Raw genomic sequence first — 21,492 nt, forward strand, 5'->3', positions numbered from 1 at the left:
TTTCAAGAGCTATATTGGTGCAGTAAAAAATATCGAGAAGATGTGGTCTAGAGAATCGGTACTGCAGAGAAGTCCAGAGTTCAAACATTACGGTGTGGCACTGGTTTGGTTTTGCTTGCTGATGCCCCCTCTCATGCCTCTTATTTTGGAAGCCCGGTAAAATCGCCGCTTACCCGCCGAAACATATAACGCCAATGATGAGACTTCAAAATTGTAATGAGAACAATTCTTTTACGAACGTTCTCTGATCATCAGCGCAATGCATACTATAGCCTTCTTAATTATCCCGGCTCTCGCTTTCCTCTTCAGCCGAATAAGAGGTAGGCGTCCAACATATCCACATATTCCAAAACTCTCCAAAGGAGTGTGGTCAAAATGGACTGGTTGGGAGCCCTTGGCTCTATTCAGGCTTCAAGAATATGAGAGTGAAGGCTACAGAAAGGTATACTGCGAAAACAACCCGATGTGGTATGCTCAACTACTAATCACTAGAAACAGTACAGCAAAACAGGCCAACCTTTCGTAGTAAAGCTGTTCGGTATCGATGCAATAATTATGCCACCGAAATACTTGCCCTTACTTTCCAAATTTGATCGCCATACGCTCAGTTTTGCACAGCATCTCAACGATGTACGTTACTTCAAGTTTGTCCTAGTTTGTAACATCACATATTGATATCGTGAGTAGAATATGTCAATGGAGGCGACTGTTGGCGACATTGCAATTGCAAATGACATGGAAATCGATCTCATCTCGAAACACATCAACCCTAATATCTGTATATTTGAAAGTATCCCAAAAGACAAAGCGGACACTTACTCTTATTTTGCAGCTGCAATCACCGAACTTCTTGCTGCGGAAGCAGACTTTAAATTTCAAGAATTGCTGGGAGATTTTAACGGTTCGTGATTACATTTAACCTAATTTTCCTGGCTCAATGGCTCTCTACAAAAATTTACACCAATAAATGTTAATTCGTGTAGAGTTTCAGCATTATAATTCTTACCAGCTATGTACGAATCTAATACATGGAATATCCAGCCGGATAATAGTAGGCCACAACCTTTGCAGAGACCCACAATACAAAAGAAGCTTCGAGATTTACTCCAAGACTGTGTTCATTAGCGGGGTGATGTGGAATATGTTGCCTCTCGGGGATTTTCGAAAGACTTTTTATCGTCTCGCTTCTTTCAAATTCCGAAGAGACCTCGACCGCGCCACAGATTACATTATCCCCACAATCAGAAAGAGAATGGCTGACAAAACCACATCTCGTGAAGCAAAGCCTATTGATGTGATACAGTTCGCGGTTGATCAAAAAGTGGCATGTCCCGAAGAGAGCAATGCAAAACGCCACGCACAGCGAATATCACAACTCGCATTTGCTGGGAATGGCACTTCTATAAGTCTGGTGTACAACTTGCTATGGGAGATTTTGTTACATCCCGAGCTTCTGGACCCATTACGAAAAGAGATCGCCGAGTCTTTGCGAAAATTCGGAGGTTGGAACAATAAGAAAATGCTTAGATCACTTGTGCTATTAGATAGCTTTCTACGAGAAACACTCCGGCACCATCCAGCGGCTTGCTTCTCTGGACAACTGACAGCAATGGACACATTGGATTTTCCTGATGGGATCTCACTGCAACCTCCAACATCATTAACCATAGGGGGTTAATTCGCTAAGCGAGGGTTGTGTTGAAGGTTGGTCAAAATGGCCTCGAGGTCAAGTGGTCATGGATTACTAAGATGAGTACAGTGGAATCTTGACTATAAAATCGTATGTTTGATGTAAAAATATGTACAATGAATATCTGAGCCTCAACGCAGGCGGCGTTCAGGTGGACTGTTCCGTATCTCTGACCACAGTTCTGATGACGAATCGCTCAGCATGCATCTCGATCTCTTCACACCAGACACTCCAGACAGTTTGTGGTACTGCGAGATGATAGTGAATATTCGAAAAGTGCCCAACCCCATCGCTAGACATTCCAACAGTTTGACCTGCTGAATCTTTAAGATGGCACAGTGTCAATTCCCCGAGTTTTGAATTCGCTTGATCGACTGTATACTTTGTGATTTTCTTGTCGATGCGTGCTACTTATTATGAGTAACTGTCATTTTTCTTGTCAAAGAGTACTTACGGAGTATAGTGGCACAATCTTTACCAAGTGACCGTACTACGGTCTTTTCTGGTAGCTCCTTTTCATCCTCATAGTGAACTGTAACTGCAGTCATACTTTCGTCTGAGCATGCGCTTCGAAGTAGCAACGATTTGGTGTCGCGTCTGTCCAGGGCAGCTGGTGCACATATTGCCGTGTGCAGTAATCCAGCAATTGAAAGGAATTTGAGGACGAGCAATCTCATCTTAGCGAATTGATTTTGACTCGATGTGCGATGCGATATACAACAATTGTACTTTACAACAAGACTCGGACTTTCATTTTCGATAGATGTTAAGAACTTTTATTGCGCTATATATTGTTTCAGCAGATTTCAGGAGTCGACGTTGTATGCCGCACAAGGATCGATCCTGTCTAAATCCGAAATGTGTTTACAACTTCGATAGAGTGAAATTCCTCCAGATTGGTATTGTGATAGGGTCAAGCCACAACATGGAAATCGTAATAATCTCCGGTTAGCACTTTATCGAGAAAAAGTTAATGTGCATCCACATCTTTCCGACATATTTGGTCATGCACGCTTGTAAAATAATGTGGTGACATAGTCACAGGTCGGAAGCGAGGGATTAGGATTCTCCTTTGGATCCTCCTTCCATCGACAACCGTCTTTACGAAAAACTTCGTTCAGTTGACGTGAGTCATCCTGCTGGGTTTATGGCGGCAATTTTCTCGATTGGTACATAATTAATTACATTGCACTTGATCAAGGTGTTTTCCTATGATCTTCATCAAACCTCCTGTGCCACTAAACGAATAGCTTTTTGTGCGCATAACATGTATAACACAAAGTGATTCGATTTGGTGTTTCTCTTAATCGTAGATGTAGTAGGGTCCAAGAAGATTACTACATACCGATCCTAAAATTTGAATAATTGGTAGCTAGTTGTTAACACTCACAAGGTCGGTTTTGTTCCTAGTAGTAAATTCAAATATGAATCGAAACATTTTCCTAGATTCCTCCCAGTGCAGCCGAGCTCTTGAAATTTTAGTCATTTCGGTAGCTTTACCCAAGTCAGCACATTTCTAGTTGCACTGTTCGTGAATTAGCAACAGGCGAACAGTTCGTCTATATTACATTTCGATACTTATCGTTCCAACGAAAATGGTGGCTGTTTCTGGCCTATTAACTATTTCTCAGTTATGATTCTTTAGTTGTCGACAATTATAAAAATATAGTGCCGACTAAATTCTTCTACCAACTACATCTTATCCCTTACATAATCTTTTGGAAAGAGCAACCTACTCTAATGTCTATTAGCTATTAACCTACCACTTTTACTCACTAATATGCTTATTTTTACTCTATTAGTATCTTTTATATGCCTCGGTTTCGGCATCGCGAATCCCTCGTCGTACAAGTCCACTGTTGAACAGCGGCAAATGCCTTCAGAGCCTGTTACTCATGAAGTAGAGGAATCTGATATTCAAAATGGAATGTACATTGGTCCAATGGGGGGTCCACCGTTCCCTTCAATGGAAGGGGTTTTGCCCAGCACTTATCTTGATCCTGCTTGTAACGGAGCGGAGGCATCCATAGTCAGCGAAGCCTGGGAAGGCGCAAAGTTAATAGTAGAAGCACAAACTACTATTGTTAGCGACTATGACTATAACCTTCCACATAAAACCTGGTTAGGGGATGGTTTGAACGCAAGTGGTAAACCTGTCGTCGAATATCGGTCAAAATCTATTGCTGACAACTTCAAAAAATTAGCAAGGCTGTACGGAGGGGGGATAGATGATAAGGAAATTATCGTTTGGCGATGTACGGAAGGGTTGAAAGACGAACCGATGTGCAGCCAGCAGATGGGTGCTGGTGTTTTAGCCCTAGCTCTGTCCGCCGAGTATTCAGGGCGCAATGGACACGGTAATCGCGTACATGTAACTATGTTCTGCCCTCTGTTTTTTCAATAAGAGACATTAGGAGAACAGATTGATAGGTTAAAGGACGATAAGGAGGGACAGTTAAGAATGGCCAGTTTCCCAGTAAGCACCGCGCACGCTTTGTTACACGAGACGTGGCACTACCGCATAGTCTCTCAACCACGCACAGCGGACTATGCGACTGGTGTAGAGACTACCTACAATTTGGCTAGAAGAGAAGGAACAAGGGTAGCGTTTACGAATGCAGATTCATACACTTACGATGGTCTGGCTATCTATCTCCAACAGACTTTCAAATCTCGATTGCCGCCAACCACCAAAGATCACTTGGACACTCTTATGGGGCTCGACGGAAAAAGGCCTGGTGGAAAAATGCCGAGTGGAAAAAGGCGGGAAGCTGTATATTTGAACAAGCCAGGGATGTTGGGAGTGTAGCTGGGCTCTGGGTAGAGAGTATTAATATATCCCAGCAGTGAAGGCGCTGTGTGACCTGTCCTGGTCGAACGAACTCCAAGGATTCGAGGTTGGTACTGTACTAGAAACATCCAATATAAGATGTTCAGGGAAACATAAAGAGTCTTGACTTAAGACTTCTCATTCATATCTTGTTAGTTACTGGCTATAAGTTTAAGATGCTCTTAATTTTGTATTTGGTATGGAACTGCGAGTTTTCTTAAGTTGGATAGTACAAGCTTTAATGGATACACCATGTTACTTGGCGGTTCAAAATGGTAGGTGTGTAACAAAATTTTATGAAGAAAGTCGTAGAGCTAAAACCCTTTCAAAATACTGTTCCGATTGCTGGAAAATAGTGAGGAGCTTTACTTCTGTGTCCTACATAGCATCTGTGGAATCCACAGATTTGCAATTGTCCTTTCGCAAGTGTGCGTGCTAGATCTCCAGTAGACTTTTCGTTCGGTTTGTCCAGGCCAGAGCTGACAGACAAGCGAGGTTGATACAGAACAAAACTCCGCGGCAGAGACTCGGTTATACAGCAGTAACTATACCAAAAATGACAATAGACCTGTGTTATCTAGATATGCGCATTACAATTTCTCAACATTCCAAAGATATGATCACGTGTTGACCCATATTTGTGCGCATCAAGGCGCTGAGACTTTCTTCATCTGGTCGGCCATCAACAATGGAAAATCAGCCATTTTTCTGTCCGCAAGCAATCTTGCTTCCCCAGATATCTCGAAGAAGTTGAGTTTGTCGATACAATCTGGACCGGGGTATTGCATAGATAGTATTTGCAGAAAAGACCTTCTCGTAATTCATCGATGTGTACCGCTTCATAATCCATACGGCTATCATGATAGCGACAGATTATTTGTACAATTTGACCTCTTCGATAGATGATTTCTCAGTATGGTAAGCAAAACTCTTTATCACTTACTATCCTAGGTGAGAACCAGCAGCTGATTGTAGAAATTTAACAGAGAATAACATACCAAAGTTGAATCTCGCTGGACTAGTGACGGGCAGCGATGGTGATCACCTTCACCTTCAACTTGGATTATTGTAGGAAAGCCAGTTTTTGGGAAAGGAAGACACAATCAAGACTAGTCGTTAAACGTATACGCTCAAAAGCTCCTGAATTTTTTTTGCACAACACGACGACGTTCAGACACATCCACCAAGCATCCTCAGTGCGCACAATCCAAGCCATCGCAAGATCCTCCGCAGATCTAGTACTTGATCACACTCTGAAAACCATGACTTCACCACAAGAATCGAGTTCTAGCTCTACGAAGTCACCTGTCTTAGATCGAAAGTCAGTCTCAGCACCACTCACACCACACATCGATACTTCAAACTCATCCACCACCTCCTCAACAGCTGTTCTGTCACAGGAATGCCGGCCAAAAGATAGCAGCTCAGCTGAAGTTCACAATACCTCTCCTCCTATCACACAACTATCATTCTCCAGCCGCTCAGATCTCACCATCACCGCCCCTGACACCCCACCACCAAGCTTCGATCATCGTACCCTTAGGCCCTTGACAGAAGTGCTAGCCTCAGAAACAGGTGGACTGGGACTCTTCGCAAAGCGAGACATACCTGCAGGATCAATCATTCTCTACGAACCGCCATTGCTGGTTATCCCATCTACCATCAATGTCGCTCTAACTCCTCACATGGAGCGCGAGAAAAAGGAGCGAGATTTCAAAGACGAAGTTCCGAACGAACTGCTTGAATTGATCCAAGGAATGGAAGAAGAGAAGCGCAAGGAATTTTACGGCCTTTGCGCGCATAAACGTGATGAGAGGGAAAGTATTGACTTGGCTATTATATGGACGAATGGATTTGAGATTCTCGATGGCAAAGGGACGGGAATATTTGATATCTTGAGCAGGATTAACCATTCTTGCGTTCCTAACTCGAGGGTTGTTTGGTGTGATGCGAAGGATGAGGAGCTACCGGCCAAGCAAGATGGAGGAGATGATGAGATCCAGATACAGGAACTTATGGAAGGAAACGGAAAAGAAGAAGGTAGAATGATGGTATATAACTCGTTCCCTCTAATGGAAGGAGAAGAGATCACGATCGACTACGGCCATGGAGTTGGATGGTTGAAAAAGTGGTATGGATTTGAATGTGCCTGTGGTTGTTGCACTGATGGAAGCGATTCTTCTTCTTGCTTAGATGAAGAGCTGTTTCCTGATGCGGAAGATGAGTAAGATATGGAGGCTAACAAGAATAGATGAGCACAGAGGTTAGAAGGCCAGATAGACAAGTAAGAATAAAAGTTTGATCATCATGGCATATATTAAGAATATGTTATATCTGGTTCGACCCTGGTTTAGGTTGCACTTGAGAATTGAACATTCTCGTTTCCAACCACGCTCTTTTCGAAAATTAGTAATTGTGCATATCAAAGTTCTTAGATTAAAACTTACAGTCAACACATTTCCGATACCGGCAATGTCGCCACTGGCATTGTCACCCATAACATTTGCATAGTTGGTTGCCATTAACTGAACACCTGAGACGAAACCCTTGCCATCGAATCCGCAGTGTCCTCCTCCATTAGGTGTGTTATCGACAGTCTGTAACGTACCAATGGTAGCAGCATCAAGTCCTGCACCCGTGGCCAATTTTTCGTATGCTGCGACAGCCTGTGGAATCGCATCCTGGAGGAGCGCAAGTTCGTCTTGGGTAGACTGGAAATGGATCTTGGTATTCGCAATCATTGTTGCAGCATCGACTACGGGAACTTGTGGTGACAAGGCTCCGCAGTTGAGCTCAACACCTGTCTGATACTGAGCACCGAACGCAGGCACGAAAAATCCGGAAAGCATAAGAGAGCCACCCGATACTCCGGTAAAGAAGACATTGGCTGGGTCAAAAGCAACATCCTGAGAAAGCTGCTGTTGAATCAAGGTATTGACAGCAGCTGAATGTGCAACTCCATCTGTTCTATCAAGTCCGGAGCCACCACCCCAGAATAGGTTTGGATCTGGAGCCAAGACAACAACTCCCATAAGATTGTTCTGAACGTCCTGATTTGGGAAATCGAAGAATGATTGACCGCCATCGCCATGTAAAAGGACGTTCAGCCCAGCAGTACCGTTAGCACCGGCCGTTGCCGCAGCTCCAGTGACGCCAGATTCCGCCGTGAACTGATCAGCTGGTGCACTAATCTTGTATCGGATCTCCAGACCACTGCACGGGTTAGATGAGTTTGCAGTTCATGCTCAGGTTTGGCTTACTTTATAGTGACCGTCTTGTCAAGAATTGTAGATCCATCCGTAGCGAGAGATATTCCTCCCGCGGCAGCGGCACCAGTAGCTGCTCCTGCTGCGGCCCCTTTTGCAGCGCCATTGCCTTTTGCAGCTCCTGTATTTCCGGTTGCTGCATTATTGCCATTGCCTTTTCTCTTAGGAAAAGCATCTGATGGGACAGCAAGAAGCAAGAAAACGAAGAACGAGAGGAAGCCGGTCCAGTTGTTGTTGAACATTGCCATGATGAAGAAAAACGTCCAGCGTTAACGAAAGAAAGTAATAATGATGAATATAAAATATAAACACGAAAAGCAACCTCACCAAGAATGAACAACAACGAAAGCAGAAAAGATGAAGAGGAGAAAATACAAGCAAGACTATATTCAAACGCCAACCTATGATCTGAGCCTAGGTTTGAACGCCAAACTGCCAAGTCTGTTTCTTGAAGAGCCCCATCCGGGGAGTGTTGCAGGTTCACATCTAGCGAAGTTTGACTTGGCAAGCTGGGATGAACCTCTTAAATGCTTTAGAACTCGACAAGCTTCGCTGAACTAGGCTCAAAATGGGATACATTCTAGATCAATGGTACATTCTGAGGATCGCATTGAAGATCTTATGTTTTGGTCTCTTTGCTCTGTGGCGTGGTGTCTGTGGTTGTTGTGGGGAAGTACGTGAAGAGGATTCGAGCAGACGAGGAGGTCTGGTCGAGACCCACCTGTGTGACAGAATCTACATGATGACAACCCAGAGAAAGGTTAAAATGATGTTGAGACCGGATGATTGAATATCATAATTGTCATTGCGTAACGACATCTGGGATGACAAAACGAAGCGGCGTGTAGTGGGTATTTGGAAGAAGAATCTCAGAGGTGACCTCAATGGGTGTCGGTGCACGGACCAACATGGACTGTTTGAACAGAAAGACGCAAAGGACGTAAATTTCTCTAGAGCTTGACTTCAACCTTGATTCATTCCCTGAATTGCGCTAAACATCGTCTTTCATGGTAGAAATAGTGGCAGATGTACAAGCGATTGATTTTTACAAACCTGTTGGGAAACTAGTGTCAATTCCATACCACCTTCGGTAATGGGACTTGAGCAAAATGTGAGCTACAGTATATGGCTATTTAAATCCACCAAGACGGGAAGGTTAACTGATTTTTGCAGAGTCTGTGGGTTTTGGAAATCGACGGCAGCAGGCTGTATACCCGAATGTGCTAAGGTAACGTGCTTTGGGCAGAAGTCTTTAGATATCTTTCTCAAGCAAACACGAGCTTCAGTGAAGATAGACTCAAAGCTAGACTCAATAGACTACCGGGTATATAGTGTTCATGGATGTGAAAGAGGCTCTCTATATGTTATTTTAGCGATAGCTCTTCTAGTATCTACTCAAAATCTAGTCTACTTATCAGCAACACCCTTACTCTCCCATCCCCTTCCCAGTAAAGTTTAAGTACAACATACACATAACAAGCCCTCTCACCCACTTCCCTCCCCAAACCTACGGCAAAAGAGGCCAAACCCTCAACAACCTCTTCGAAACCCTCACAAACTTCTTCGGATCAATACCATGTCTCTCCGCAACCTCCACAAGCCTAGCCCATTAAATTAGCCTTCTTCATTCAAATCCACGCCACACCCTCCATTCAAAGAAAGTCAACTTACTTCCTCTCCCTCCCCGGATTAACAACCTCCCTAACACCCTTTTCCCCCCTCCTCCCAAACCACAACCCAACAACCGCATAAAACGCACATCTCAACGTAAACTTACCGACCATATACCCCCAAACCAGCACACCAAACCTCACCTCATCTCCTCCCTTCCCCCCATCAACCACCTCAACCCCCGTCCCCTCCCCCCTCACACCACAAAAGTCCACACCCGTAACCCCATCCAACCTCCCTCTAAGCAAACAGAACAGTACATCACTCCTCTCACTCGTTTTCATGATCAACGTCTTCGCGTCTCGTACTTCCTGGAGTTCTTCGATGAGGCGCGGGCGATACCATGTTGGGTGTTGGGGTTTAAGGGCTAGGGCGTGGTGCCAGTGTTTTAGGAGGGTGTTGAGGAACCGGTTGGGTGGTTTGAGGTGCATGATTGGTGATGGAGAGTGTAAAGTGGTGAGTGTTGTGGGTTGTCGGGATTGGATGGAGAGGGGTACTGTTTGTTTGTATAGTGATAAGGGCGGTTGCTTTTGAGGTATGCTCTGTGCTGTATCCAGATGCTGCTTTTAGAAAGCTGGCCGACATCTCTAATGTACATGTCCTACGACGCGATTCTCCACGCGCCTGTTGAAAATTTTCCCGCTACACTTAATTCACCATTCCAGGGATAAAAGTCAATGTGCCCAGTAATTCTGCCATGCCCCTAGGTTATAAATCTCGATTGACAGGACAAGGGTCTCATTGAGATAAGTCATTATAGATGAAGAACAAAGAGTGATCAAAATAGTTTGCAATAGCCTACAGCCCTTTTGAAGAAGTTAGCCTGCTTATAATACATCCTTCCCGGTAAATTCCAATGATTGCAAGCCCAACTCCCAGGATTTGGTCGACCTCGACAACAAACCAGGGTTATTGACCCATTATGCATTTTGGTTTCTTCAACCACTACCATTTTTCTTCTCCCAGACCGTCCAGAACCACCAACTATCCTACTTCCCCAAAACCGTTCGCACCACTCGTCTAGCTGGAGAATTTTCTGGTAACCTTGGCAATGACTGAAAAACAAATTAGCTATTTTCCAATCCATGAAGCTTGGATTGCAATTGAATGAACGCATATCCAGAAAAGTAACTTACTATGCAATGCTACAACACTGAAGATGAAGACAATAGAAAGAACAAGAACAACAACTGGGTCAACCTTCAATCCTGGAGACTCGTCGGTGTAGAGTTCTATTCGCGCATGTTAGCCAGAAGCTCTCACAATTTCTCTATCACTTTTTATTCGCAGTGCAATTTCCAATTCGCCTTCGCTGGGACATGCTAAATCCACCCTAGAGATTGCGTGTCCTGCCAGACAACCCGTCCCTCGATGTGTTGACTGGGAAGAACATACTCAACATAGTGCTGCTGCTTCCTCCAGCGCCAGCCGCTCTGGTAGAGCTTGGTCGCGCATTTGCAACCTTGTCCTTCTGATCTGCCGCAGCTCGTCTTCGGATCGCAGTCTTAGGTCCACCTGGTGGTGTAGGAGATGAAGGACGGCCGCTCGAGGAACCCACTGCTGGGGAGTTTACGGGGGAAGAAGCGCGTGGTGAAGACTATGCAGACAGGAGAGTTAGCAAAGGTGATCTCTCAGAATTTTGGCGAAGCTGGTCGATATAACCCTCCCAAAGACTGGATGTGATGGGACATGACGAGGGTCGGTTCATTGTACATGCGCCAGCTCGACGCGGAGAATTGACAGACATACCATGATGCTGGCTTTGAGTCAGGAAACTATATTCTCTGCTTGATTGAATTGACTATAGTTGATTGCAGGTGGGCCGGTTGTGGAAGGTCTCGACTAGAGTGGTGGTTGCGATTTGAATTATGAATTGAGGACACGATTGAAAGGAGTATCGGTTGTGCAGGGGTCATTTACGGTGGGGCCACGCTTGACGGAACCGAATCACAGCGCGCTACCTAGGTACTCCCAGCACTAGAAGCAATAACACATGGAAATTTAACGTTCACTTTATATCGTCTCCTGAATATTTAATTTCTTAATTCCAATTTACAAATAGACAGTTGATGTAACACATCATAGCTGTCATTCTCGCCACTCGCTATTTTTCGCAACCTCGTAAGCTTTGCTACAAGGAAGTTCAGCACACATGCGCCGACTAGAATTTGAAGAGAAGAAGAACAAATGAAAAGGGTGGGGTGTATTTGCTAGCGTCCTCTGTTTCCATATCGGCTCCTCAAGTCTCTAACAAGAAAATAAGAAGAATGTGCACCAAAGCTGCTCGCTCTGATGGCTGTTTTTACGGCCGAATAGCCATGGTAATTCCTGCCCACAAGTCCCCCCCTAGCTCAAAGGTCTCTTTCCATTTTGAATAACCGCTCAAAGGCCCGTCTCATTTTCAAAAAGACTAAGCTGGCCCCATGTGGAAGCCCATTATATAAATTAGACAGTACATTCTACAATGAAACCAAAGGTATCAACCCAACGCCGTTCCGCTATGATAGCAAGTATGATTTGCATCACGTATGAATTGCTTTATAGGGCGACATCAAGAACAAGGCTAACGTCTCGGACCTGCGAGCCGGCTAAATCTTCGAGGACTGGAATTAGGTCGAGGAGCTCGTTGTCGTGAGCATCAGAAAACCAACTGCTGATGGGTACAGCATGTTGTGGATGGAAAATATAAGACGTTGGAGAGTTATCGATGATGATAGTTTCCCGAAGATCGCGACCAACCTGGGACAAATCCTTGACGTAATTCCCTTGGTGGTTGTAACAACTCTCTCTGAATAGGCGGTGGTGTACCACGTTGTGAATATCCAATTGATCTAAAAGAGGATCGCCATACTATTGAGGTCAGTTGGTGTTTGAAAATTATACTTCATCACTTCTTACCTTTGAAACAGAAGCTGTGAAAACGACCACTTCATAAAGCTCCCCGACCCGCTTCATGAATTGATCCACACCAGGTCGTTTTATCACATAAACGTTGTGATATTGACCTTCGATCTCGACAGGAATTGTGAAATCAGCTTGGTGAAGGATCTAAGGATAATTAGCATTAGAGGTGCGAGATAGCCGAGATTCCAAATACCTTGAAACTACTGTGCACTAATGTCTCGTCAAGATCTAGGACTAGACACTTCTTCCCTTGAAATCTCGGAGCGATTGGCGGAAGAAGCCATTGCTGCTTCTGTTCCGTCGCATCCGGGGCCGACTCGTCACTTGAAGGAGGCTGCTGCGGAACAGGAGGCGGGGGAGGAAGCGCTTGTTGTTGTTTGGTAGATTCGCTTCTTTTTGGGATAGGAATAGCTGTCTCCTCCTTATCATTCTGTGCTTGCTCAGAATCGCCCATCTTCACGTCTCCTTCTGGGTCCTTCTCATCTCCGGAAGCATCTGATGTAATTTGGGGCCTGGCTGGCTGAACTGCGATCCCAGTGGCAGAAGTCTCATTAGTGGGTTCTGGATGCGATGATCCCAATGCTGGCCCTCTTGAAGACTCCGTCTCTTGTGGCAGGTCTGGCAATGGTTGATCACGTGTCGCTGATTGATTCGGGTTACTGTTCACAGCGGGAATAGGCAGCGCGACAGATGCATCTCTAGCCGGTTCGGCAATCTTGACCCCATTGCCTTCTATCCTGGGCTCTTCCCTTTTAAGTGCTTCCTTTTCGGTCTCAGTTTGCGCCGCAGAATTGTGTTGCTGGTTTGCAGTTGGCTGTTCAGGTCTGCTTGCTGTCGTAGGACGACCTGAAGGTACCTTCGTAATCTTATTTGCGGCAAGAGGCCCGCTTGCATCCACCGTGTTTGCGTCTTGTGGTGCCGTGCAGCAGCTTAGAAACGAAAAGATACCGTTTTTCTTTTTTGGTTGGCGATTAATCGTGGCATTGGAGTTTGATGTGTTGTTTCCGGTTGGACCAGTAGAAGGATCCTGCGTTGTTGACATTTTGCTACTGCTCGTACTCCCATGCCGCCTCCGACCACTTCGATTTGAGCTCTTGGATCGCCCCCCAATGCTTTCTTCAGGATCGGTCGCAGTCACTCCGCTAAGCCCCGTAGATGTTGGGGATGGTTGTATCTTATGGGATGATGATCTTGATGGGACGTGAAGCAGGCCGCGATTCTTCTTGGGAACCTCTGGTGCCTCGTCGGCGACTCGTAGATAGTCTTTCTCGTTCTGCGAATCGGCTAACACTGGCGTCTCGGAGTATTCGGTGCTGGTTGTGCCTTGCGCAGTAGTTTGGGTCGAGGAGCTTGGAGGCTGCGGCGTGTTGGTAACTATGACTTCTTATCAGCTTGACGACCTCATCGATGTCGCATGGCGACGTGAATAAATGGCTTCCATTCAGAAAGCGACTGGAATGTTTGGGGCGTGTGTAGGAACGGATACATACACCCAGAGGTATCCAAGGCAGGAGGCTTGCTCTTCGTGCCTTCCGTTGACGTTGATCGGTTCAGGGTCTGTTCGGTCGGCTGGACAATCTCATTACTCATAGAGGGCAATGCGTGACCGCTCGAGGCCTAACGGGTGGGTTGGATCTGAGATGTGGGCTGGGCTTTAGCTTTTCAATCTGCCTCTCGAACCACCTTCGCGATGCACGCGTCGATGATAGCGATTCTGGGGAGCTGGTGAAGAGACGTCGAGGCGGGTGGATCTCGTCGCGGTATCGGAATGCCAATTCGAGGCCTACACTAGTCGCGCACACAATTGAGGCGATGCGACAATTGATGCAGCGCAGTTATGGACGCTTCGAGCTTGAATGAACGAGTTCACAGCTCTGTGGGTGAAGAAGTTGCTCGAGAGAGGCTAGAGGATCAGATGCAGAGGTTCTGGCAGAGGCAGTCGGATGGGGGTCCTAGTGCACTCTTAGCGAGATTTGGCAATAATAAGATTGGCCCCGGCACGGCAGCCCAGATCTCGCCGTCGACGGTCGTCGAGCAAATAATGCAGTTGATGGAGAGAGTTGACGGTGATTATTACGCAGCAAATGCAATGATGGTGTTTGGAGAGTAGTGGTACAGTGGCGAAAATGCTTCAAGCGTGGTCTACAAGACGGTTGGAGGCGAAGGATGATGGGACGGTCCTCGGCCGGGAAAGCAGCAGGCCAGGTCAATTATGGAGAAGGGAACGAGCAGATGGGGAGCAAAGGGGGGGGCAGATGGATGGTTCGCTTGGGATACTTCATCATGCATCCAAAAGCGCTGGACGGTACTCTAGACTCATGTTGTCTCTACAAAGGGACTCCGCTATGCGCGGTTTGCCCCATACATGACATTTCTGCGCATTGAACAGAGCAGGCTCGCGCTGGCCCATACAACATTGGACCAACATCCTGCATTTCTCATTGGCTTCATTCGTCCATTTGGAGCAGAGCTAGAGTGTGATCTTGACCAGCCACGCCCCATGAAGCTGCTTTGGGGGCAAGTCATTTAGGCGCCGTGTTTCTGTACATTCGGAATCCATCCTATCACAGAGCACCTCGTCTCCTTTCGACCTCCTCCGCCCAGCATCGCGCGAGGACAAGCCAAAAGTCATGTCTCTATTGCTACTACCTACCGTGAACAACCTGTGGTTGAAAGATGCCGCCGTGCTTCCTCAGAACAACAACAGAGAAGCGGACAACCAGAAGCATATCACTACCTTATGTCTGAAGTTGCCCCGGCTCGCCAATTCTATCATAGCTCACGAGTCGTCTCCGGACAAGAATCGAGTGCTGAATGAACGTTAGAGCAAGCAAGCCATCCAACGGTGCGTACATGACCGTTACAGACTACTTTTTCTTTTCAAAAGCAAGTAGTCTGTCCTTACCGCCCCCATCTGTGACCAACTCCCCGTTTCTCGGGCAAAGGTGTCTTGATATGGAGCGGCAGGACCTGCATTTTGGCCGTGTGCTCACTGCTCACGTTGGATCATTGCGGTTGAAGAGGGCGGACCAAAGTGCGTATAAATAGCGCTCTCCAGCTTGTTCGTACCTGAAATGCTCAAGCTGGAGGAGCGAGGCAAATTCTCCGGAACATGTTGACTTTCAGACAAAAGTCCGTAGGAATTAGAGGCATTGTGATCCGTACCGCTACATCCCCGCCGTGGCGGCTACCGACAGCATCCATCGGCTCACCGCTGCTGAGCACAACTCAGGGTCAGAAGCCACCAGCTCGTCGGCTGTAGTTGCATTCATCTTCTCCTGGACTTGTAAACGACCGCGCTTAGACAGCAGATCTTGATTGAAGAGGTGAGCGAATATGAAACACAGTCAGGAAGTTGAGTGTTGCGCGCGTCTACTGTACGCCGTCCATTGAAGTGCTCCCATCAACTCCTTGCATCAGCGGTTGCAGATGTGGTCTGCGGCGTGCTACCGGCATGCTTGTGGAAAGACATATCGGATAAACCCACGTGCAAGTACATCGGTTCAGCCTGGACTCTGGAGAGCTGCAGATGTAAATTGACAGATATGAAAAAGGCACGCCATGAACAATCAAGCAGTAGACAACACAGAGGGCTTTCAGACTCGAGACTCGACGCCACGCAAGAAGGTTGAAAGACAGGATCGAAGGTAATGCAAACTGCTTCGTGTCAGGACTTCGAAGTACCTGCTAGGCAAGTAGACTAATTATTTAGTGCGACTTTGTATCATGAAATCGGTCAAGAATCTGGTTGCTTTATTTAGAAGCTCGAACGGCCCGTACCTTTCTTTGGCCGTGCTCACGCTCGTGGAGGACAAAATAAGTGGTAGTCGAAACACAACATTTCTTTATTTAAGTTGACGAAATCGTATCTTTAGTGGATCAACTTAGAAGGTTATCACTATTTCGGCAATTGTTTTAAGTAAATAAGATTTTTTATTCTCTATTCGAAGTCGACTTATTATTCAGTTCAAGTTTAGTGAGTAGGTGACTGACACTTATTTTGTCCCCCGCGAGGCTGGCTGCTGGGCAAACTCTGGGGAAGTGTGGAGAAGCACGCCTCAGGCAGTAGTAACAAGCCTCGGTATGCGACATGCACATGCCTCCATTGAGAGTTGATCAAGCATCACATGTGCTTCACAGAAACAAATTCGATTTCGACAATTGCATTGCGTCCGAGTCTTGCTTCCAACTCCTATACCAGATATCAAGACGAAGTAATATGTAGAACAAGCATATTTGAATTGCGCACCCTCCTTACCAAACGCCGCCCTGGCAAGCTCCGCTCGCTGGAACGAAGATGCTAGGAATAACAATACAACATTGATCTTTCGGTTGGAAAACATCCTGTTCTTGACGGGAAACGATGGCTACTCAGTCTACACTGAGAGGCTCGGCAGATCCGCTGGCTGCTATGTTAAAGCAGTACTCAGACATCATCCGACAACGCCTTCGAAGCACATCAAAAGCGACAAGACTACTTGCGACATTGATCTTGACAATATCTGTCATAGCAACTGGTGCAGGTGGAAGGAAATGGTGGAAGAAACGGAATGCGGAAAAAGAACAGGGTAGGAGACTGCTTCGCAGGAATTCTGGGCTGCGAAACAAGGACGGTTCTCGGGTTATATTCGTTCCTTATGGGGACTCAACCTCAAAGGTTACCATATCCCCCACGAAACCGACGACATTCGATGCACACAGGCGGCTGTTCCTGAACCCTCCGCGGGCTTCTGGCCTTGCGAACGGGAACACACCTCAAATTCCGCCAGCAAATGCGAAACCAGGACTGAACCTCGCATTCTTACACCAATTTCTTAGTCTGCTGAGTATCATGATACCTCGCTGGACGAGTAAGGAGACTGGTCTGCTTCTGAGCCATGGAATGTTTTTGATGCTTCGCACGTACCTATCTTTGGTGGTAGCACGACTAGATGGAGAAATCGTACGAGATCTCGTTGCAGGTAATGGCAGGTCATTTATATGGGGGATCATCAAGGTAAGCATATATCTATGTGTTTATGTTATATTTGCTCATGTGCTGACCATGATTCCTTCAGTGGTGTGGCATTGGCAGCTTCGCAAGCTATACAAACGCCATGATCAAGTTCCTACAATCCAAGGTATCGATAGCATTCCGTACCCGTCTCACGAGGTACATACACGACCTTTACCTCAACGACAATCTCAACTACTATAGATTGACAAATATGGACGGTGGAATTGGACAGGGCGCAGACCAGTTCATTACCCAGGATTTAACGCATTTTTGCGCTTCGGCTGCAGGGTTATATTCCTCGCTAGGGAAACCATTTGTCGATCTTGTGGTCTTCAATTATCAGCTATATCGATCACTTGGGCCTCTAGCATTCGCTGGATTGCTGAGTAACTATATTCTGACAGCCAGTCTTCTCAGGAGACTCTCACCACCATTTGGTAAACTAAAAGCGGTAGAAGGCCGCAAAGAGGGCGACTTTAGGGCTTTACACTCTCGGCTGATTGCAAATGCCGAAGAGGTTGCATTTTATGGTGGCGCGAGTATGGAAAAGACATTTTTAGACAAGGAGTTCAAGAGCTTAAAGAGGTGGATGGAGGGCATTTATACCCTGAAGATCCGATATAATATTTTAGAGGACTTTGTACTGAAATATAGTTGGAGTGCGTATGGGTATCTCCTCAGTTCTCTCCCTGTTTTCTTACCAGCATGGGGAGGTCTTGGAGGTATTCAGGAGCTGGCGGACGCTTCTGTGAGTGGTGGAAGAGAGAGAGGTCGAATGAAGGAGTTCATCACCAATAAACGTCTCATGCTTTCACTAGCTGACGCCGGTGGACGAATGATGTACTCGATCAAGGACCTGTCTGAACTCGCGGGATATACCAGCCGAGTATACACCTTGATCTCCACTCTGCACCGAGTCCATGCGAATGCCTATTTCCCACCTCAAGGCACGCACCCAGAGCTCTTTTCTTTGTCTGATGTGCAGGGCACGATCCAAAAAGGATTTGATGGTGTCCGTCTGGAAAACGTACCTATCGTAGCTCCATCCGTTTTCCCTCATGGGGGCGAGGAGCTTATTGATTCTCTCTCCATGATTGTCCATTCAGGAGAACATCTTCTTGTAAGCAAGCCCATTTATCATCTCATTGCTTTTCTGACCATTTATAGATATCGGGACCAAATGGTGCTGGAAAGAGCGCTGTTGCACGTATCGTAGCCGGTCTCTGGCCAGTATACCGTGGGTTGGTTTCCCGTCCAAGAAGCATAGGAGCAGATGGAATCATGTTTCTTCCACAACGATCCTACCTGTCCGTCGGCACTTTGCGAGATCAAGTAATATACCCTGATGGTGAAATCGAGATGCGCGATAAAAATCGCCGCGATATCGAATTAAAACGCGTGCTGGAGGAAGCTCGATTAGGCTATCTCCCTGACCGTGAAGGTGGCTGGGATACCAGAAAGGAGTGGAAAGATGTGCTTAGCGGTGGTGAAAAACAGAGAATGGCAATCGCCCGACTACTGTATCATGAACCGCGATATGCTTTTATTGATGAGGGTACGAGTGCTGTGAGTAGCGACGTGGAGGGTTTGCTGTATGAAAGATGCAAGGAGAAGGGAATTACACTCATCACTATATCCACTCGTGCATCTCTGAAACGATATCACACCTTCAACCTCTCGCTCGGTATGGGTGAGGATGGGACGGAGTGGGAATGGGAACGCATCGGTACCGTAGAGGAGAAGATGGGTGTAGAGAGGGAGTTGCAACAACTTCGGGAACGTCTCGAGAAGGTCAAGGAGTGGGAGTCTAGGAAAGGAGAGATTGAGGAGGAACTGAATAAGGTGTGGGTTGAGGGTGGGGAAGAATTGGACGATCCCGCATTTGTTACTGGTGATGAAGGGGAGGGTTGATATTGCGCATTGGTTAGAAATATGGAACAAAAATACAAATCCATAAATTCGCAGGGACGCTGACAGGACTTGATCAATCATTTAAAAATACTGTCGAATTGCTCCTTTTCCGATTTAAGTGTCCTCGCGGAGGACAAGATAAGTTTCAGTCATCTGTCTACTAATCTTACTCTAAATAAGTCGACTTCGAATACAGCTTAAGAAGGCTTGTTTACTCAAAACAATTGACGGAATATGTAGTATTGTCCTAAGTTAATCCACTAAATATACAATATTTCGTCAACTTAATCAAAGAAATATCGTATTTCGACTACCACTTATTAGTTCAGCGCGAGGTGTCGTCCCGAGAATGTCCGTCTTACTCTGCCAAGTTGAGTATCACGTCCTCGCTTCTTTCAACCTCAGTTGACATTATGCCATCTTATGACCTAGACCCCTCTCCCTTCTTCTTTTCAATCTCCACCGCTTTCCTTTCCTTTAATCAGTCGTCGTACGACCTAATCGAGTTCCAAATACCTATCTACCTATAGGTAGTTCCTCGTCGCCTTGACAATCATTCGGCAGATCGCCCTCTAATTAACCAATATGCCGTTACATTTCCAACGACCTCTCCGTAACCTTTTCTGCCAAAACACTGCACTCTCATTCAGATCAAATACACAACCTCTTCACCAGCACTTCTCGACCACTTCATCGCCCTCAAATACTCACAAGTCCAAACCTACACCGAACAATCCAACCATCGAATCAACACCCATTTCAGACCTTTTCCGTAACTCTTCAAAGACTACGAAGACTATCTTTTGGGTTGGGGTTGGGATTATGGCTACTGCCGAGACGGTATTTCATGGCATGTGGCTTTGGAGGAAGGTGGAGGGGTGGAGGGCGGAAGGAAAGAATGAGTGAGGAGTGGAAGATGGTTTGAGAGGATAGGATTAATAGGTGTCTAAATTTATGAAGGAGGTGGGGAATTATGAGCTCAGTCGCTGCTCACTTACGATGTGTTGATACCCGATCGTAACTCTCTTGTGGAATTATTACTGCTGGAGTTTATTATAGACAAATCAATGGCGTGACAGGAATCGGAAACCACTCTACTTCCAACAAAATATTCGGTGATTATCGTTACTTCCAGTTGGACTTGCGTAGGTAGTAGCATGAGAATACCTCTAAATATAAGACACCAGCAGGATCAGAATGAGGCGTATTGATTGAGGAGGATCTCCAGCCACGATACTTCACGTGATTTTGTTGCGAACAACGACACTCGAATCCCTCAGCTCGTATCTTTGGGATCAGTCACTTCGAGGTACGTTTATGAGTCAGTCTCAGAGCCTCAATCAAGCAACGCAACAAACAATTGACCGTTTGATCCTTCTCACGTGTTATCTCAACCCCTAAGCTGGCTCATCTCCCAGTCGCCCTGGTGGCGTCCAAGCTCGCCGAGACAGTTTGGCTTGCTGTAGCCAAGTCCGGAAAGCTTGTGAAGGAATACCAAGGACGTGACAAGCAATGACAAGCTTCTCGAGGGATCATGCCAATGGATGATCCTATGTACGACCCCTCGATTGTAGACGCATCATTGTAGAAACATTTCTCGCTGCCGGCGATGTTGGAATAGCACGAATACGACGACGTCTGTGGTGAGCAAGGAGATTGCGCAAATTCATATGTGCCGTAGCACAGAAACTCATTAAAAATAAATGTAAGCAGCAGCCTGGAGAGACTCTGACAGACATTATTTCAAATTCATCATCCACAGAAACATCCTTTTTCTTGATGCCGTTTTCCAGCTGGCGCAAGTGACTTTGGCACCATCTTCTATCCCAAAACATAGCGCGTGTGAAAGAGTGGCCTCCACCCAATGAAATACAGTCGGTGAATACAAATAATCACAGTGCAACGGATGTTTCGGCCGCGAGAGGCAACAGCCTCGAGATGAGCCAATCCACATCAGGTAATTACCTGGGAATTACTGGGATTCGGCGGTGTTTTCCTCGTAATAACCCACTCCCACTCCCTCTCCCTCCCTAAGACTGCAAACTCCCACCAGTCTGACGACACTGCGCCCTGTTCATCCTCATCTCCTAATTTTGTGTCAACATCCAACTCGCAGTCTTTCTCTCCAGACTGCTCTTTCCTCGAACATTCACGTTCGCTCCCGTCGTTCATAACCACTTGGCATCGCTCTCTACCAGTACACTCGCTGTCCTCAGGATCTTCC

The 21,492-nt window shown here is 46.2% G+C and overlaps 9 protein-coding genes across 9 annotated transcripts; 5 read left to right on the forward strand and 4 right to left on the reverse strand.

The window, feature by feature from the left end:
- Nucleotides 1–259: 259 nt before the first annotated feature.
- GLAREA_03741 (cytochrome P450, putative) lies at nt 260–909 on the forward strand (the record flags this gene model as incomplete). Its single annotated transcript, XM_008083994.1, has 3 exons — nt 260–442; nt 499–630; nt 688–909. 3 exons carry the CDS (start codon nt 260–262, stop codon nt 907–909), a joined length of 537 nt encoding a protein of 178 aa, XP_008082185.1.
- A 928-nt stretch (nt 910–1,837) lies between these two features.
- Nucleotides 1,838–2,367, reverse strand: GLAREA_03742 (uncharacterized protein; the record flags this gene model as incomplete). Its single annotated transcript, XM_008083995.1, has 2 exons — nt 1,838–2,097; nt 2,145–2,367. The coding sequence occupies 2 exons, from the start codon at nt 2,365–2,367 to the stop codon at nt 1,838–1,840; spliced, it is 483 nt and encodes a 160-aa protein (XP_008082186.1).
- A 1,196-nt stretch (nt 2,368–3,563) lies between these two features.
- Nucleotides 3,564–4,499, forward strand: GLAREA_03743 (Metalloproteases (zincins), catalytic; the record flags this gene model as incomplete). Its single annotated transcript, XM_008083996.1, has 2 exons — nt 3,564–4,061; nt 4,128–4,499. The coding sequence occupies 2 exons, from the start codon at nt 3,564–3,566 to the stop codon at nt 4,497–4,499; spliced, it is 870 nt and encodes a 289-aa protein (XP_008082187.1).
- Nucleotides 4,500–5,554: 1,055 nt separating this feature from the next.
- Nucleotides 5,555–6,748, forward strand: GLAREA_03744 (SET; the record flags this gene model as incomplete). Its single annotated transcript, XM_008083997.1, has 1 exon — nt 5,555–6,748. One exon carries the CDS (start codon nt 5,555–5,557, stop codon nt 6,746–6,748), a length of 1,194 nt encoding a protein of 397 aa, XP_008082188.1.
- Nucleotides 6,749–6,870: 122 nt separating this feature from the next.
- On the reverse strand, nt 6,871–8,028 carry GLAREA_03745 (uncharacterized protein; the record flags this gene model as incomplete). The annotated part of the gene is made up of 3 exons (XM_008083998.1): nt 6,871–6,915; nt 6,968–7,733; nt 7,781–8,028. 3 exons carry the CDS (start codon nt 8,026–8,028, stop codon nt 6,871–6,873), a joined length of 1,059 nt encoding a protein of 352 aa, XP_008082189.1.
- Nucleotides 8,029–9,293: 1,265 nt separating this feature from the next.
- On the reverse strand, nt 9,294–9,888 carry GLAREA_03746 (uncharacterized protein; the record flags this gene model as incomplete). The annotated part of the gene is made up of 2 exons (XM_008083999.1): nt 9,294–9,387; nt 9,458–9,888. 2 exons carry the CDS (start codon nt 9,886–9,888, stop codon nt 9,294–9,296), a joined length of 525 nt encoding a protein of 174 aa, XP_008082190.1.
- Nucleotides 9,889–10,477: 589 nt separating this feature from the next.
- Nucleotides 10,478–13,951, reverse strand: GLAREA_03747 (HAD-like protein; the record flags this gene model as incomplete). Its single annotated transcript, XM_008084000.1, has 7 exons — nt 10,478–10,512; nt 10,594–10,689; nt 10,853–11,054; nt 12,026–12,307; nt 12,356–12,505; nt 12,555–13,735; nt 13,852–13,951. The coding sequence occupies 7 exons, from the start codon at nt 13,949–13,951 to the stop codon at nt 10,478–10,480; spliced, it is 2,046 nt and encodes a 681-aa protein (XP_008082191.1).
- A 325-nt stretch (nt 13,952–14,276) lies between these two features.
- GLAREA_03748 (uncharacterized protein) lies at nt 14,277–14,471 on the forward strand (the record flags this gene model as incomplete). Its single annotated transcript, XM_008084001.1, has 1 exon — nt 14,277–14,471. One exon carries the CDS (start codon nt 14,277–14,279, stop codon nt 14,469–14,471), a length of 195 nt encoding a protein of 64 aa, XP_008082192.1.
- Nucleotides 14,472–16,724: 2,253 nt separating this feature from the next.
- On the forward strand, nt 16,725–19,268 carry GLAREA_03749 (P-loop containing nucleoside triphosphate hydrolase; the record flags this gene model as incomplete). Its single annotated transcript, XM_008084002.1, has 3 exons — nt 16,725–17,357; nt 17,419–18,477; nt 18,525–19,268. 3 exons carry the CDS (start codon nt 16,725–16,727, stop codon nt 19,266–19,268), a joined length of 2,436 nt encoding a protein of 811 aa, XP_008082193.1.
- Nucleotides 19,269–21,492: the final 2,224 nt, after the last annotated feature.

The sequence above is a fragment of the Glarea lozoyensis genome, assembly GCF_000409485.1.
Source record: "Glarea lozoyensis ATCC 20868 chromosome Unknown GLAREA2, whole genome shotgun sequence".
Taxonomy (NCBI): domain Eukaryota; kingdom Fungi; phylum Ascomycota; class Leotiomycetes; order Helotiales; family Helotiaceae; genus Glarea; species Glarea lozoyensis.